The 18,842-nt window shown below is 44.2% G+C and overlaps 1 protein-coding gene across 2 annotated transcripts in view; it reads right to left on the bottom strand.

Moving 5' to 3' along the window:
* Positions 1-18,842, bottom strand: part of GALNT10 (UDP-N-acetyl-alpha-D-galactosamine:polypeptide N-acetylgalactosaminyltransferase 10 (GalNAc-T10)) — a 323,413-nt gene that overhangs the window by 41,862 nt on the left and 262,709 nt on the right. For both annotated transcript variants that reach the window (XM_006863909.1, XM_006863910.1), the window contains 3 exons: positions 16,780-16,965; positions 11,822-12,005; positions 4,472-4,589 (listed from right to left, as the gene is read on the bottom strand). In XM_006863909.1, the coding sequence (XP_006863971.1) occupies positions 4,472-4,589; positions 11,822-12,005; positions 16,780-16,965 (488 nt within the window). The remainder of the gene's footprint in view (positions 1-4,471; positions 4,590-11,821; positions 12,006-16,779; positions 16,966-18,842) is intronic.

Here is an 18,842-nt window from a genome sequence, read left to right as displayed (position 1 = left end):
GGGCAGATAGATGGATTGTCAGCAGCTCAAGGAACTCACATTTTCAAAGCCAGGAGAGAGAAAGTCAGGAGAGGAAGTCTCTGTCCTGGACCTTGGTGTCTCCTCATTACATCATGTCATTTCCCTTTGAGAAGAAGGGCATAATTGGATCAAAACGAAACAGGAGCTAGCCTCCTGCCCCCCCCACCCAGATGAGAGACTTCAATATGGCTTCATTACCAAGGCTTTTGTAAATAAACTGTGAGGAGAAAAATGTCATTTGTTCTGCCGTAATTGCCTGATGAGCATCATTAGATGCGTCTTTGAAATACACAGAATGAAATCATTTTAGGTTTAGAAATTCCTTTGTGCAAATCTTTCTCCATTCACTATTCTCCATAGAGAGAGCTTTTGAAGGGGGACTTCTTGACCAAGAATTCAGCTAGGAACTTGGAGGCTAGTACTGGCCAAGGGCACACCTGCTCTGAGTATTCACAATCAACAAATATTTTCTAAGTGTCTACTCTGTACCAGACAGTTCTGTAGGGACTTGGGATATAGCAGTGGATAAAAGATGCAAAAGTCCTTCCCTTATTAACATTTATATTCTGGTGAGACCTCAGAACACAGATGTGCCCATTTCTTGAAACAAACTTGGTAGAAAACATCATAAATCAAGTTTACTTAATTGACAAGATTGAGAAACTGAAATTGAAACCCCTTCTTATTCCTGCATGTGATCTTATTGTACCCTTCAGCAAGATGGATCTTGGTTAAAAGCAGAGAGTACCAGCTTACCTGTGTTTTATAGATTATGCAAAGCCATTTGGTTATGTGGATCACCAACAGATTATGAACAACATTACAAAGAATGGGAATTCCAGAACACTTAATTGTGTTGACATGGAACCTATACATATAGCAAGAAGGATTCATTTGAACAGGACAAGGGGACTGTTGTTGTTAAGTGCTGTTGAGTTGGTTCCAACTCTTAGCGACCCTGTATAGGATTTCTAAGGAGTGGCTGGTAAGCTTGAACCACTGACCTTGCAGTGTAGTGCATTAACCTGCAGCACGCCACACCAGGACTCTGGTGGCTTAAAATCAGGCAAGGTATGTGTCAGGGTTATATAACTTACACTTAGATTGTATTTATTCAATCTGTGTGCTAAGCAAATAACCCTGGAAGCTGGACGATATGAAGAAGAAAACAGCACAGAATCAGGATTGAAGAAAGAGTCATTAACAGCCTGTCACATGCAGATAATACACACTTACGTGCTGAGCACAAAGAGGACTTGCAGCACTTACGGATGAAGACCAAAGATTATAACTTTTAGTAAGGTTTACACTTCAACATAAAACAACAATTCTCACAACATCATGATAAATGAAAAAAGATTGATGCCATCAAAAGTTCCATTTTAGTTGGATCCAAAATCAGTGCCACTGGAAGAAGCAGCAGCCAAGAAAGCAAATGATGTACTGTATTGGGCAAATCTTCAGGAAAAACCTCATTAAGATGTTAAAAAGCAAAGACATCATTTCAAGGACTTTAAATACCAAGGCTCCTGACCCTCGCCATAGTATTTTCAATCTGCTCATATGCATGTGAAAGCTGGACAATAAATAAAGAAGACTGAAGATGAATTGATGCATCTGAATTATGGTGTTGGTGACGAATATTAAATTTATCATGGACTACCAGAAGAGCAAGCAAATCTATCTCAGAAGAACTATAGCCAGAATGCTCCTTACTAGCAAAGATAGTGCAAAAACCATGTGGTAACCATGTCTGACTTCCCCTGGCTTCCCAAGGGGGAAGAGAATCAAACTCAAAATCAACTCAAGCCAAATTCCTATGAAGCAGCGGTCAGACATACTTCCACCCTACAACCTTTACGCTGTTCTGATACCAACCATCCCTCCATCACAGCATACTCTGCTTTACATCTGGCTTAGATAATCCATTGCAATGGCCACACAGAACTCATAACAATACTCATGATTATGGGGTTTATCAGGGAAGTGAACACGGTATAATTCAGGATCACAAAACAACTCAGGACGCAGCAGTTCTCCAGTCAGGAAATCCTCTTCTCTGCCGTACTGCAGACAGTCCTCGCTCTTGTCTTCAGCTCCTCAGCCAGTGGCCCCTTGGCATCTGCCCTAGTCCATGAGCCTAGAGCCCACAGCTGCTCTGTCTCTCCAAGCCATTGCCTCTGCTGTCACTGCTCTTCTAAGTAGGGATCTCACACTCCACTCATGCTCTTCCTTCTTGATGGCCTTAGGATCTTCTGCTCTGAGATGGCTCCTTGTAAACCTAGCTGGATGGCAAAACTAACCAATCCCAGCTTTACAGTCATGTATACCCTATTTGCATGGTCCCATCCAATCAGTTGGTGGGAATTAAGAGGACATTGGCTAGAAAAGCCATATCCAGTAAATTCAAGGTAGCACTGATGGTGAGACTTTGTCTCACATATTTTGAACATAATGATACCAGGAGGGACCAGTTGGGGAGAAGGACATTGTGGTTGTTAAAATAGAAGGTCAGTGGAAAAGAGGAAGACCCATACGAGATGGACTGAGACAGTGGCTGCAGAAATGGACCCAAACCTAACAACAATTGTGAGGACGGTGTCATTCTGTTCTACACAGGATTGCTATGAGTCAAAAGTGACTCAACAGCACCAATAACACAATAATCAAAAACTAATAACCAATAACAATAAGCAATAACACAAGGATATAACATTTACAAAACCAGATTGCATGGGCTAGGGATACCAAATACATGACCATACATAATATCACCAGGGCAGACATCATTAATCAACCACTTTTTTTCTGAGATGTAGCTTGAGAATACATACTGACAAAGAACTGGGGCAGCCTCTACTAATGAGTCTAAGTTGGCTGGAAGAGTTTCTATTTCTGACTTTGCTGAGACGCTGTGGAATATCCAAGCAAATTGGCACTAACCGCAGGAGGCAAAAACTAAGAAGGAAAGAGTAAGAGATTGTAGTCATCTTCTTGTATTAGTTTTCCCTTCAAGCAATCCCTACCAAGATCTACAAAATATAGTGGGTCAGAATATAGCTTTGGAGTTAGGCACATCTGGACCAGGGCTATTAGAATTGGTCTCTGGCAGACTCCACGGGCATAGGACAAGATAGCCCTCCTTTCAGAGGGACTGAGCCTCTATTCTTCACCTGAGAATAAGACACCCCACAATCAAACAAAGAGGAGAATGTGACCTCAGAAGTTTGGGTGGTTCACTAATACATCCATCCCTTTTACCAGCATTGTCAGAAAGCTTCTATAGCACATGGGCTGGTTGACTCTGTTACCTTATTGCTGTTGAGTCAATTCCAACACATGGTGACTTGACAGGACAGTATAGTATTGTCCTAAAGCGTTTCTAAGACTATAATCTTTCTGGAAGAAGATTACATCTGCCACATCTTTCTCCCATGGAGCAGCTAGTTGGTCTGAACCAATGACAGGCTGAAGCCGAGTGCCACCAGGGCTCCTTCATATACAGGTTATAATAAATATTTCTTATCTGAATGTTTTACATTTCTACCAATTTCTACTAATTATCAATTGCTGGCTATGTTCCCAGGTTATATGCTAAGCACTTTCTAGACATTATCTCATTCAGTCTTCATAATAGCTCTGTTAGGTATATAATATTGTTCCCTTATTTCAGATGAGGGAAGAAAAGATCAGATTTGCAATCTGATTTTTCAACCCCACACAGCTACTGAACGGTGGAACTGGGACTTGAATCTAGGGCTTACTGACTTCACAACTTGAGTTCTTATGCACTCGTCTCTATGTCAAATCTAATGGTGACAGACACAAAAGGGAAAACCTGAGAGGGGTGACTAGGACTCACAAAGACCAATTTGGAATCTGTGAGGCTAAGGTGGCCATTCTTGGAGTCTAAGTATCTTGTTTGACTTTCTGAGTTTCTCTTCACCACTGCTAGTTTGTTGGGCATCTCACAAAGACAGTGCTGGTTGCTGTGGGGTGACCCCATGTTTGGCAGAGTAGAACTGTGCTCCCTAGGGTTTTTAATGGCTGATTTTTTTTTAGATGTAGATTATCAGGCCTTTCTGAAGCAGTGTCTCTTGAGTGGACTTGAACTTCCAATCTTTCTGTTGGGCAGCTGCGCCACTATCCATTTGCACTGCTTGGAGACACACCATTTTTATTGGAAGGAAGACCTGTCGTACTCCAGCACTGCTGCTCAAGAAGAGACCTAAAGCAAACACCAGATTCAGCTGTGGCTAAGATAGCCTTTGGCAGTCTGAGGGATGCCTGACCTCAACACAGATAGACTTATTGGTTCCTGACTGTATGACCTAAGGAACAGAGTGGCTGCTGACCCCTGATCCTTCAGACGAATGCTAGACAGGCAACTTGCCAGGACATGTGCCAAGAGGCTGTGTCATGGAGAGGGACTTCCAGAGAGTGGGCTCACCTTGAATGAGATTTCGTACTGCTCCCCTCCCCAGATCTCCAAGCCAGGGTCGTACCCGCCCAGCTCCCAGAACCACTTCCGGTCCACAGCGAACAGTCCACCGGCCATCACAGGAGACCTGCCAGGGAATAAAAATGTGATGTGAAGATGCGGACATCCTGATTGCTGGTTCCTGACATACCCGGATGGTGTTCTGGACGCCTCCCTCCACACAGCCTAGTGCCCGGCAGGAAACTCAAGACCCTCTGAGTGAAGACCCAGGCCTACAACTTCCCTTCATCAGCCCTACATCTTAGTTAAACCAATCCAAAGTTCTTTTCACACAGTCAACACCTCAGAATATTTGCGAAATGAAATCACATTACTTTCCCCCTCCCCGAGGCCTTACAGCTGCACCATCATCTCTCTCTAGTCCTCTCATTAGTTAAATTGCCTCAATCAGGCCTTTCCGAGCCTGTCTATGTTGTAGAAGCTCTTACAGAGATACATATATACAGTTTGCAAAGCCGTTTGAACTGCAAGGTTGGTGGTTCAAGTTCACCAGTCACTCCTCAGAAACCCTATACAGGGTCACTATGGGTCAGAACCAACTCAACAGCACGTAACAACAACAACGACCACTCTAGACCTACTGAGGCTGAATCTCTGGGAGATGGAACCTAGGAATCTGTATTTTCTACAAGTTTCTTTGAGATTCTAACTCAGCCCTGCATTGATGTGCAGTCTTCTGTGTGTCTACAGTGGAAGCCGCCATCTCAGTTCTCTTAGTCAAACTGGAAGTTAAGAGTAAACTCCATTCATTCTTTCATTGATTTATTTAAGAAAAAGGTTTTCAGAAACAGAGGACCCTACGACCATCAAGGGAGAAGAACATGAGTGGAATGTGGGACCCACGAGCGGAATGTGGGACTCACTAGAGATGGAGGCAGAGATGGGGACATGGAGAGAGGGAGCAGCTGAGGACTCTGGACTCATGGAAAGAGAGGGACTGAGTGCTGGAGGCCAGGAGGAAGGTTTGCAGAATGTGCCCTTTGGTTGTTTAAATTATCATATACTCCTGAGTATTTCTGCGGACACCCCCCCTAAACAAAACAAAACAAAAAAACAAAGGGAATGGAAGCAAATACCACTGAATGACGATGCGTGAAGGAGATTGTAATCACTGCAATGAAACAACAGTGTAAAGCCGATATTCTCCCATGTAAACTATCACTCAGTTTACAATAAAAACTTAACTATGATAAAAAGAAATAGGTTTTATATGGCTGTTGTGAAGCAGAGGCTGGGAGAATACTGCGGTAAGTCAGAGTGGGACTGGGCCTTCAGGGAGTGCTAGGAGAGTGGAGCAGCTACCTCAGGATGGAAGAATCTAGAAGCTCAGGCTGAGTGTACAGACTACTACAAGAACACAAAAGGAGTGAGTGTCTGTTTCCACCTGTGGGGGACAAGGGAGAGGGCTGGGGTACAAGTGAGTGGTATTAGGGCCCAGGAAGGATGCCTGGAGAAGGTAGGACCTGGGTGGGTTTGGACAAGAGAAAATGGAGAAAGAGGAAGGTGCCCAGGAAGGTATCATAACAAGGGCTTGTGGTGGTTGTGGTGGTGTGCTGTGGAGTCAGTTCTGACTCATAGTGACCCTGCACAGGGTTCCGAGGCTGTAAAACTTTATGGATAAAGCCGCATTTTTCTCCTGCGTAACTGCTGGTAGTTTCGAACTGCTGACTTTGAGGTTGGCAGCCCAACTTGTAACCACTACGCTACCAGAGCAAGGGCTTAGAGATGATAAATTATGAAGTGTTCACAGGGAACAAGAAGTCAGCATGCCATTGCACTAGGCTAGAGGGGGGACACAATGCTACTACCTGCTTGAAGTCCCCATGGTGCCTCACATGGGGTCAGTACCTGATCCCGGCAATGTGTGTTGTCCTCACCTGGCTACCCTGGAAAACTCCACACACTAGAGCCAGAGCATTCCAGCAGCAGCCTCCATTTCCCCTCCTGGCCTTGGGAAATCAGCAAGCTCTTGGGAAACATTACAGCACAGGAGGGGGCCCTTGAACAGTCTACGTGCTATCTGTAAAAAAATGTATGAATTAAATGAATTTACTCTTCACAATGCCCTCATGAGGTAGGCTCCATAATTATCATCCCCATTTCATAGATGTAGAAACTGAGGTATACCCAGCTAAGTAGCTTGCTCAAGGTTATCCTCAGCTGCTAAGCAACACTGCTGGGATGTGAATCTACAATCAACGCCACTACCCACCCTCCTCACCTCCATACTATTCCTGCTTCCTCTCAGGAAAGAGCTGGTGGGAACCAAGAGTGAAAAGGGGATCCGAAGTTGGGAACTCCTCACTCAGCTCTCCTTAACTTGCTATGTGACCCTGATTAGCCCCATGCTGTCCAATGTGGCATCTGCTGGCCACATGTGGCTACAGAACACTTGAAATGTGACTAGTCTCAGTGGAGATATGTTGTGACTATAAAATATGATGATGAATCTGATGAAGATCAAAGAGCACAGCCTTCGGTATAGATTGCATCTCAATGTAAAGAAAACAAAAATCGTTACCACTGGACCAATAAATAATATTCTATCAATGGAGAAAAGATTGAAGTTGTCAAGGACTTCATTCTTCTTGGATCAACTATCAACACTCATGGAAGCAGCAGTCAAGTAATCAAACGGCATATTGCATTACGCAAATCTGCTGCACAAGACCTTTTTAAAGTGTTGACGAGCAAAAATGTCAGCTTGAGGACTAAGATGCACCTGACCCAAGCAATTTCAATAACTTCATATGCTTGCGAAAGCTGGACAGTGAATAAGGAAGACCGTAGAAGAATTGATGCTTTTGAGTTATGGTGTTGGAGGAGAATATTGAAAGTGCCGTGGGCTGCCAAAAGAATCGACAGATGAGTGTTGGAAGAAGTGCAGCCAGAGTGCTCCTTGGAGGCCAGGATGTCCAAACTTCATCTCTCATACTTCAGACATATTGTCAGGAGGGGCCAATCACTGGAGAAGGATATCATGTTTGGTAAGGTGGAGGGTCAGAGAAAAAGAGGAAGACCCCCAGCGAGATGGACTGGCAAAGTGGCAGCATCAATGGGCTCAAGTGTGGCAACAATTGTGAGGTTAGACCAGGACTGGGCAGTGTTTTATTCTGCTGTGCATAGGGTCACTATGAGTCAGTACAAACTAGATGACACCTAACAACAACAACATAAAATATATATTGGATTTTGAAGATTTAGTGTGAAGAAAAGAATACAAAGTGTCTCATTAGTAATTTTGTAATGTTGACTACATGGCAGATGATATTTTAGATGTTTAGATACAAAACATCTATTGTTAAAACAAATTTCACCTGCTTCTCTTTACAATGTGTAATGTAGCTATTAAGAAAATTAAAATTCCACATGTGGCCTGCATTCTGTTCCTGTGGCACTGGGCTTAAATCTCTCTGAACCTTTTCTCCATCCATATCCACTACGTATTCTACATTGCTGCGTGCTTCTAAAAGTACCCGGTACTATCAGAAAATAAGAAGCTGTGGTGTGGCATTGCAGGATAAGGACTGGACTGCTAAGCTCAAGGTCAGTGGTTCAAACCCACCAGCCACTCCTTGGAAATCCTGTATAGGGTCACTATGAGTCAGAAGCGACTTGACAGCACTTAACAATAATAGTATTTGTTCCCTTTTATCTCTTGAATGTTGTGGGCTTCTGCTTCTTTTGTTTTTGTTGCTATTGAAACTATAAATCTGCTGCTTGGAGGGGCAGAGTGCATTTCTGACTTGGTGTTTCATGGGAAGTCAGATCCATGACTGTACATGACAACCAGCCTGGGCTGAAGGCAGAGGCAGGGGCCAAGGAGCCACAGCACTGATAGGATATTAGCCTGAAGGCATTTTGGATGCTGGTGGCTTTGCCTCCAATGGGAGGCTCTTCCTAGCTTGCTCCATTTTCTGATGTGTTCAGCAATACCAACAACAATTCTGAGTGTCTAGTATGATGTACCACTCACTTTACCAATGTTATTTCCTGCACTCACACAGCTCTATTACTAGCTCCTTTTCAGAGAGAGAAATCTGAAATTCAGAAATGCTACCTAATCTGTTCAAGGGCATGCAGTTAGCAAGTGGATGAGCTGCAATTCAAGCTGGGGTCTGCCATCAAAGCTGGTGCCTTTCAAACATCATTACACCATGTTGTGCCTGCAGCCACCCACCAGCTGGGGCTCTGGGCAAGTGTGTGGAGAAGGATCCAGTTTTCCTTAGTGGGTTTAGTCCAAGTACAATACAGAAGACAAAATTCTGGAATGAATCAGAGGTTACAAAGTATAGAGTCCCTCAGAAAGTACCCAGGGGTGGACAGAAGGCATAGTTCTCAACCTTGGCTGCACATCAGAATGACCTGAGGAGCTTTTGAAAACCACTGATGCCCAGACTTCACCCTGAGATGCTGGTAAAATTGGTCTGTTTTCACAAGCTTCTGATGTGGCCCCGTGCAGCTGGGGTAAAGAACCAATGCTCTATGGCTAAACCCCTTCAATATGCAGGTAAGGAAATGAAATTAGCTGAGCCTCTGCTCTAACTAGCAGTCCGATCGATCCTTACCTTCTCTTCATAGCACCATGTGGAGGACCAATGGGCCAAGACCTTAAGTATGTTTCAAATTTGGGCCCATGCTGTGGCAAGAGTCCAAACAATAAGGAAGGTTCTGACTGCACCTCAGTTACTCTGAAAATCCTATTTCCTGGAGCAGCCTTCTCTGACCTCAGCCTCAGCTACCATGGCATCTTGGGGCTAATCTCATTCCCTCTCTGAACTGCACAGCTGTTAAACACAGTTAAGTCTTCCTGAGAACACTGTTGTGAGGATCCTGTACAAGAATGCCAGCTGAAATTGCTTTGCCAGCTCAGGCCAAATGTCAATTACTCACGTTATTAGTAAGACTGTCTAAGAATTTCGGTAGACTGGGGGTTGACTTTGAGGAATACGCATGATGTGGTCTTTTCTAAACCTTATCTTTGGTCTAGGAAGGGATGGTAATAGTAACCTTTGACCATTTCTCAGATAAGCCCAGCTCTTTTTACTTCTGAGATGTTTCTTGGGCCCTTGGCATTAGGGACTCATCTTAGAAACCCTGGGTATGCACTCTGCTCATGATGATGGGTGAGCTGCCAAACTTTTTCAGGTAGAGAGGGCCAGGATCAGAGAAGTTAGGCTTCACTATGGGCCAAACTGTTATTAGACAGTTAGACAGGTGTAGCAGACAGAATGATGACCCTCCCAAAGATGTCCATGTCCTAAAACCTGGGACCTGTGAATGCTTCCTTACATGATAAAAGGGGCGTTGTGGATGGGATTAAGTTAAGGATTCTGAGATGGGAAGATTATCTAGGATTATCTGGGTGGTGGTGGAGGTAGTGTGCCATGGAGTCAGTCCGACTCATAGCGACCCTGTATAGGGTTTCCAATGCTGTAAATCCTTATGGGAACCTAAAGCCTTATCTTTCTCCCATGGGACAGCTGGCAGTTTCGAACTGTTGACTGTGAGATTAGCAGCCCGATTTATAACCACTGTGCTATCTGGGTGGGTTCAATGTAATCATGCTGTTGTTGTGTTGTTAGTATCATAAAGTCTGTTCTAACTCATAGTGACCCTCATAGGGTTTCCTAGGAGTGGCTGGTGAGTTTGAACCACCAAACTTGCACTTCAAACTGACCTTGAAGTCAAGTGTTTATCCTACGGTGCCACAACAGGAACTCCTATGTAATCATGTTGTTGTTGCTGTTAACTACTGTAATCATAAAGGTCCTTATAAGAGGGAGATGTGATGACAGAAGCAGAGGGTCAGAGAGACACAACACACAGAGATCTAAAGATATTGCTGGTTTTTAAGATAAAGAAAGGGACCACAAACCAAGGAGTGGAAAAACAAAGAAACATATTCTCTACTAGAACCGACCTCTTTGATTTTGGTGTGGCATTGGAGGATCAGCACTAGACTTCGAACCACAAGGTTTCATTGTTTCAAATCCACCAGCTGCTCCTTGGAAACCCTATACAGGGTCGCTATGAGTCAGAACCCACTTGATGGCACTTAACAACAAGACCCGGTTTTGGACTTTTTACCACCAGAAGTGTAAGATAATAAATTTGTGCTGATTTAAGCCACAAAATGTGTGGTAATTAGTTATAGCAGCAATAAGAAACTAACACACAGGAAAGCCTGGACTCTGGCTTTATATCCAAAGCTCCTTTCCCTACCTTTGGTAGATGGGATAGATGGCTCAGACAACAGCTGCAGGAATGTTGAGAAAAAAAAAAAAAAAAAAAAGCCTTTTCAGAGCTTGGGGTACTAAAGAAGAGCTTTGCTCTATTTCTGGCTTAGCCACAAACTCACTATGTGACCTGATTCTTTGAGGCCTGAGTGTCCTCAACTGAGAAGGGGTTGGAATCTATCATCCGTAGGTTCCCTTGCAATTGTCACATTTCGGAAACCTTTGAGTCCAGTCCACATATCCCCAGACTTACATTAGAGGACAAGTTGTTATTTTCCTAAGAATTCTAAGGGGTTTAAGTGTACAATGGGAAAACTGGTTCTGGAGTCAGACCTGTATTTGCATTTTGATCTTCGCCACTTAATAGCTGTGTGACTTGGACAAGTTACTGAGCATCACAATCTGGAAAACATGGGTGATTGTTAGTGCATCTAGTTGTTGGAGGTATAATGTTCTCAGCACTGTACCCGGCACTTGGAGACTATCTGTGAAGAGTGATGATGATGATGATCACAACTGGGTATCAGGCTTGACAGAACCCCTGGGAGGTGCTAATGGCCAACTGCTTGACTCCCAGTCGAAAGGTTGGCAGTTCAAACCCACCTAGAAGCTCTTTAGAAGATAAGCTTGGTGATCTGTTTCTGAAAGATCACAGCCTTGAAAACTCTGTGGAGCAGTTTACTCTACACACATGAGGTCACCCTAAGTCAGAACTGACTTGATGGCAATTAACAACAAGTCAGACTTTAGGAGAAATGTGGAAGTGAAACAGTGATCCTATTCAGTACAGGATGGCAGCCCTGAGAAACTGCAGAGGTAGATAAAGTGGAGGTGAATCGCTGGGTTGTCTATGAACTAAGGTTCTGAGATAAGCTGAGAGGGGCTGTGCCTCTGGTCAGGATGAGATGCCGGACACTAGCTGCTAGGTGAGGCCAGAAGTTGGATCTTCTGCACTAGGAAGGTGGTGATCCTGAGCTCTCTCTGTGTATGTGTGTGTGAAGCAGACTGTCATTGGTTCAGCCACTGGGATGTTGTGATGAGTTGGATTGCATATACTTACTCAAATGGATCACTGGGGTCAGCTTTCTGCAGCTCTGGAGGAATTGGGATCCGCTTATAATACATCTCCCAGTCAAAGGCACCCCGCATGGCATCCCCTGCCTGCGTCTCATACCGGAAGTCATCATGGTCAATCACGTCGATCATTGGGCACACGATAGTCTTGCGGTTCCGGGCAATGCGGTCTGAAGAAGCCAAGAGATAGCCGTTAGGGGAGGCAGGATGGTGGGGTAGCCAAGTGTAGGGCCCTGGTCTGCGTCTGACTTTAATATGTATGCCAGGTGGTTCCTCTGAACATTCCAGTTTGAAAATTCATAGGGGGTAATAGAGTGAAGGCTTGAAGCAAGATGAAATAGGGCTCCCACTCCAGTTCTGACACCCATAATGAGGACCTGGGTCAGCTACTTAAATAAGGTTTCCAAGTCCCAGTGTTCTCCTCCATGAAATGGACACAAGAAGACACTCTGTTTCATAGGTTATGAGGACTGGACACAATGTTTGAAAAATTCTTAGTACAGCTGATTGTTAATGAACAGCATCCTTAGGACAGAGACTCATTTCCTCTGGAGGGACTCCTGCATAGGCTCTGCAGGCTCCCACTCCAAGTCCTGAACTTAACTCCAGTCAACTCAGCACACTTATCCAATATGGTAGACTGCCTGCCCTGTTGGCTCACTGGCACCCCCTGGCTTAAGTCCATTAACAGATGACCCTCTGTGTAAAGTAAGGAGTCCTGGTGTGGTGCTATAGATAAGTGCAGGATTGAAAGTTCAGTGGTTCAAACTCACCAGCTGATCCTTGGAAACCCTATACTAGGTCTCTATGAGTTGGAACAGACGCAACAGCTTTTAACAAAAACTCTTCTTAAGATGGTTCTGTTCAAGTTTTCCGATAGTCAGAACTAAGGAGAAGGGAATGAACTGTCCTAGGAAGTACTGATTTCCCCTGACTAGAGATGTGTAAACAGAGGTACAACTACCACCCTGCAGGAGGGCTAGGCGAGGCCAGTCCCTTCCAAGCCTGGGAGAAACTGATTTTATGAAATTCACTCTCTGCTCAGCCTATTGACAGAATTCAAACTTCAGTTTGCTCTTTCAAAGTTCCTCTTATCAGAAAGCCCTTCCTGCAGCCAGGGGTGCCAGTGAGCTGCCTGAGACAATTGACCTTGAAGGGCAACAAGTGGACTGGGCTGGCTGACTGGCTAGGCCAGGAGTCAAGTTCAGAACTTGGAATGGGGAGCCTGGTAGGATTAGAGCAAGCTGACAGTTGTCTAGCATTTAAGCATCATCAAGTTACAGCATGTTTCCCTCCCAGGAGAAAAATCGGCACCTTTTGCCTTTTTAAAAAATTCCAAGTCACAATACATAGGAGGGAAGTGAAATCAAGTTTGTTGTGTGCATGTGTGTTTTGTAATGAAACAAAAAAGGAATATACAATTTCAAGGTACATTTCAGGTGATAAAGCACAGCTTCAGGAAATGTTTTGTTGTCATACTTCATGACTGTGTGCATTTATCTCTTAGATTGAGAAGTCCAATGTATTTCCAACTGTGGGACATGGGCAAGAAAGCTTCAAGAATGGTACCCATGGGAAGTGTATCCCCAAGTGTGTCTGTTCTAACGGCCACCAGTGCCAGTGCATCTGGGATGTGTATAAAAAACACCCATGCAAAACCAAAACAAATAAACAAAAATCAAAGCATGTCTGCCCTAACCATAGGTGGTCATCTTGGATCAATCAGGTGGACAAGTTTACTGGAGATTCCTAACCTACCGAATGGACCATTTCTGGAGAGAGGCCTACAGAAGAGCTCCCCTTTCCAATTATTCATGGCCATTCAGGGGATTTTACTTTTAGGGGATTTCAGTTCTGAGGAGGTTAGGAAGGAGGTTACAGTGCTCTACTGGGAGACAAGAGACCAAGGGTCACATCAGATAGGCAGCAATTCTATGATATTGTTCTTGCTTGGGGACAGACAACCCAACCCAAGTTCAAACTCTGGTTTTGTCACCTACTAGAACTACAACCTTGGAGTCCTGGTATGGTGGTGGAGGAAGAGCACTGCACTTATAACCACAGGTTGGTGGTTCAAACCCACCAGTTTCTCCTTGGAAAACCTATGCAAGGTCTGTATGAGTTGGAACTGACTCAACACCACACAACAGAACTATAACCACCTACAATGAGGATATTTGATGCCTCTGAGCCCCCGTTTTCTTGCTTACAGAATGGAGGTGAGACAGCACCTGTCTCATGGGGTCTCTGTGAGGGTTGATTGAAACCTTGGTGCCAAGATGCTTAGCTCAGCCCTTAGTCAATGGTTGTCACTTAGCCAACATTCTCTGGGACCCGAATTATTCAAAGAAGCTCAGATGCAGGAGATGGAAGGCTCAGCATCTCTCTTCTTTTCTTTGCCCCTCAGTTTTTTCATTTGTGAAATGTGGGTAATCATGCTTGGCTTGCCTGCTTCACTGTATAAACATCAAATTCAAATGCGGAAGAGGCCTACAAAGCTAAGAAACTATCAGAGTCTTCAAGATGATGATGATGATAATGATGAGTAAGATGATGATGAAAAATAAGAAGGAACTGATGATCAATAGTGATTGTCCTTTAAGGGAGGGGAGTGGAATCCTCTCAGGTTCAGAAATGCCTACTTTCCAAAAAGGGCAGAGTGAACCATGCATGGAGGTGTTAATGGTTTCATAGACAAAAGCCATGATGTTTTCTGTCGGCTGCTATTAGCAGGAACAGACTTTAAAATCAACACCACTGGATCACAGTTCTATTGGAAAAAAGAAAAAAGGAATGGGGGTGGGGGGAATGTTTCTTCCATGTGTGCCTGCAGATTATGAAAATTACCCTCATACATTTCCATAGAAACAGAGTTAAGGGCTATTTAGCCTACCAGCTCAGCTTCGTATCCCACCACTTCATTCTCACATGAGGCACTGAATGACCTTACAAATGGGCTGTGCCTTCAGAACTATAAATTAGGCGCTTTATGTGGCGGCTTTTTCTTTCTTTCTTTTTTTTTCCTTTTGGGTAATGAGAGGCAGATGCTGAAGATTGCTTAGTTTAATTAAATACAGTTTGTCAGAAATTCTGGGCTATCGCCTTTTCCTAACCCAGTGAGTTCCTGGACCCATGTGGTCAGAATTTCGTAATCTAATAATAATGCTCTATACTGATCTGTGTCAGAATATCAATCTGCTGGATTATCCCCTTTAACTGTGTGGACTTTGTTTTTTGTTCTCATATCTGATTCATAGCTTTTCCTAACAGGTGCAACTCAGGTGTGGTTCCTGGACCAAGAGCATTTGTATCACCTGGGAGCTTGTTAGAACTGAAGATCCTCAGGCCCCACCCAGCCCCCTCCTGAATCAGAAGCTCTGAGGGTAGGACCCAGCACTGTGATTTAAGGAGTCTTCTAAGAGCTCTGATGTATTTGCCCTAACTTTTCTCTCTAAATTGATGACTTCTTCCCCAATCTGCCTCCAGTCCTGTCCCTCGATTGACTCCTAGTCTCACGGGAATAATTCCTGTCTGCCAGCCAGCACTAGTTCACTGCCTCCATCACAGCAGAACTCCTTAGGATTCAGGTCTGCTTTTTCAACCAGCTACGAAGCCACCTTCATGCCCATCATCCAATTCTCTTGTGCCTTCATCAAAGCCGAACTCCTCAAGATTCAGGTCTGCTTCTTCAATCAGCTATGAGATCACCTCCCTGCCCATCATCCAATCCTCATGTCTCCCGTTTGCTTACAGACTGTGGTGGGTGACTCTGGGTCATGCTGCCTTGTCTATAACGCTCCCCTGATATCTGTTTGGAAACTCTCTCCTTAAAGGATCAGAGTTTAAGGAGGCAGTGTAGAACTATGGGAAAGCCCAGACTCTGGAGACAGAAGACAGTATCTTTAGACATTTACATCCCATGGGGATAAGCAAGTCACTCAACTTCTTTGAACCCCATTTTCTGCTATTATAAAAAGGGGGATGCTTTCTACCTTAAGTGGTTTTGTGAGGATTTGGGACAATGCATGTAGTCTGCATGGCTCATATTTGTTGTTGTTAAGTGCTCAAGTTGGTTCCAACCCATAGTGACCCTGTATAGGGTTTCCAAGAAGCAGCTGGTGAGCTTGAACCACCAACCTTGCAATTCAAAGCGACTTAGCATTCCAGCACATTAGCCCACAACGCCACATCAGACTCACAGTAACAGTGCAACGAGTAGAAGCTAGTGTAGTGGCTACGAGCAGGGCTGCTAACTTCAAGGTCAGTAGTTCAAAACTACCAATGGTTCCGCAGGAGAAAGATGAGGCTTTCTGCTCCCGTAAAGATTTATACTCTCGGAAACCCTATACAGGGTCACTATGAGTCGGAACCGACTCCACGGCACACAACCACCACCACACTTCTGTAGGATCAGCACTGGATTGCAAACTACAATGTTGGTGGTTCAAGCTCACAAGTCAGAAAGATGAGACCTTCTGCCCCTGCAAAAATTTACAGCCTTGGAAACCCTATACAGGGCCACTATGAGTTGGAAGTGACTCTATGGCACTTTAACAACAACATCTTAAGTTGATATGATGATGTTACTCCATAATTTAGCTTTGAACAGGAGATGCTTTGGCTTGCTTTCAGACAACATTGGAGGTAATAATCTCAGGGAAGCAAGCATCTCTTTAGACGTGCAGAATCTCTTCAGGCAAGTCACTTTCCTTGCTGAGCCTGTTTTCTTTGTAATATGGAGGGACTTGACCGAATGGACTTGAAGGTCCCTTTGAGCACCTCTGACCTTCTGAACCCCTCATGGTACCTGGCATTGTGCTGGGTTCATTTCAAGTAGACAGGGGAGCCCTTGTGGCTGACTCCCTGCAGAAGACTGAGTGGCCTGGGCCAGGGCGGCTGGCTCATTCCAGGCCGCCTACCTCGCCTTGGGAAGGGCTCCCTCACCGAGCAAGGGAGGCAGCCAGTTGACGTTGGCTTCACAGTGTGAGTCTAAGAACGTGATGACATCCCCAGTTGCTGCTGAGGCCCCCAGCATCCGGGTTCTTATCAGACCTTCCCGTTTCTTGGTACGGAGAATCCTTACACTGGGGAACAGGGCCATGTAGTCTTCAAGTGGCTTCTTCAGGTGCTCTGTGAGGGAGACATGAGAGGACAGATGGGTAAGAACAGTGGCTTAGGAATCATTCTTTTGGCCCCTGCCCTTACATGTGCACCATACTTCATAGTTTCCACACAGCCTTCTGGTAAATTGCTTCATTAGACCTTTCAGATACAGTTAAGAAGGGCAGGAACATGTATACTACAAATGGGGAAACTGAGGTTCAAAGGGATCAAGTGACAGTGCTAGGCCTGGATTACAGACAGACCTTCTGTACCAGAATGTGTACATCTATGGTTTCTGATTGGGACCCACTGCCTTTATTCTGGACTATATTCTGGTTTTTCTTTGGGATACTACCCCTCCCCTTCTTACTCCCTAAGTTTGGGTGGGGCAGACCCCATCCACTAATTTCAAGGTAGAGCGGCATGTGATTCAGGCCTGGTCAATCAAAGCAATTCATTCTCTTGGCTACAGTGAATGGTTCAGGGATGGTCATGTGACCTGAGTTGACCCAAAGAGAGTGAGTCTTGACGATTTTTTCACAAGTACTAAAAATGAGGCCCCTCTTTTTGCTAGAGTTGCAAACTTGGTTGGTCATAAGTCTGGAACTGCTAGTGACCATTATTGGCAAAATGAGGGGATAGGATACGCCAATGAGAGTCTGTCAAGACTGAAGCCAACACAACAAAAAAGGGCCAGAAGATGGAAAGAGGGTATAATAATAATAATAATAATAATAATAATAATAAAATTCACATAATAACAAGTGCTGTTGAAGAAGTGGGGAAATTGCAACCTTTACATGAGGGGGCTTCAAAAAGTTTGTGGGATTCCCACCCCCTCAATACACAGGGTAGATAGGGATGGGCAACTTGGACATTGGCTACCCAAAATGGGGGCAGGGGGACTACAAAGGCAAGAAGTGACTGGCTTACAAGCTTTCAAGAGGGAACCTAGATCTAGAGGGCATGGAGGAAGGTAGAATCTCCAGTGAGTAGTATCCAATCTGTTTAGGCGGGGCTGATGAACGGAGATGGGAATAGCACTCATGTGGTATAATAGTGAATAATTACTATCAGGACTGACTGTGAGGGTTGGAAATGTAAAGGTAGACATTTTGTAGCAAAAGAAAGGAAGTGGTTGACTTTGCAGGCCATGAGCGGAGGTCCCTGAGACCATCAAGTGAGAATAGCATAATGCGGGACCCTACCCAGAGAAACAGTGACACCAGAGATGGAGGCTGAGACAATGACATGGAGAAATGGAGCAGCTGGGAACTCTAGACCCAGAGAGGTAGTGGGGCTGTGTGCTGACAACTGGGGGGCAGGCTTGCAAGGTGTACTCTTTGATTGGTTGATGATGCATGGAAGGGAATGTAACCATGGCAATGTAACGATATATGATAGGATAAATGTAAAGCTAATGTTCTCCCATGTAAATTATCACATAATTCACAATAAAACAGTTAAAAATAAAAAAAAGTTTGTGGGAAAATTCCATTGTATTTTAGTTCTATTTTGCCATATACTTTTTGATGGCCCCTTACCCACTCCTGGTGGGAATATAAAATGGTGCTGCCACCGTGTAAAACTCCCTCAAATGATGAAGTATAGAGTTACCATATGATCCAGCAATTTGACTCATAGATAAATACTCAAGAAAAATGAAAACATACAGCCACACAAAAACTTGTATATGAATGTTTACAGTAACATTATTCAAAACAGCCAAGAAATGGAAAGAACCCAAATGCCTGTCAACTGATGATTAAGTAAGCAAAATCTAGTATAATATCGATACAATGGAATATTATTCAAACATAAGAAGAAATGAAGTACTGATAAGTGTGACACCAAGGATGAACCTTGAAAACATTATGTGAAAAAAACCGGTCACACAAAATCAC

The sequence above is a fragment of the Chrysochloris asiatica genome, unplaced genomic scaffold (assembly GCF_000296735.1).
Source record: "Chrysochloris asiatica unplaced genomic scaffold, ChrAsi1.0 scaffold00057, whole genome shotgun sequence".
NCBI lineage: Eukaryota > Metazoa > Chordata > Mammalia > Afrosoricida > Chrysochloridae > Chrysochloris > Chrysochloris asiatica.
Note: the sequence above shows the minus strand (reverse complement) of the source record. Positions and strands in the feature narration are given on the sequence as shown.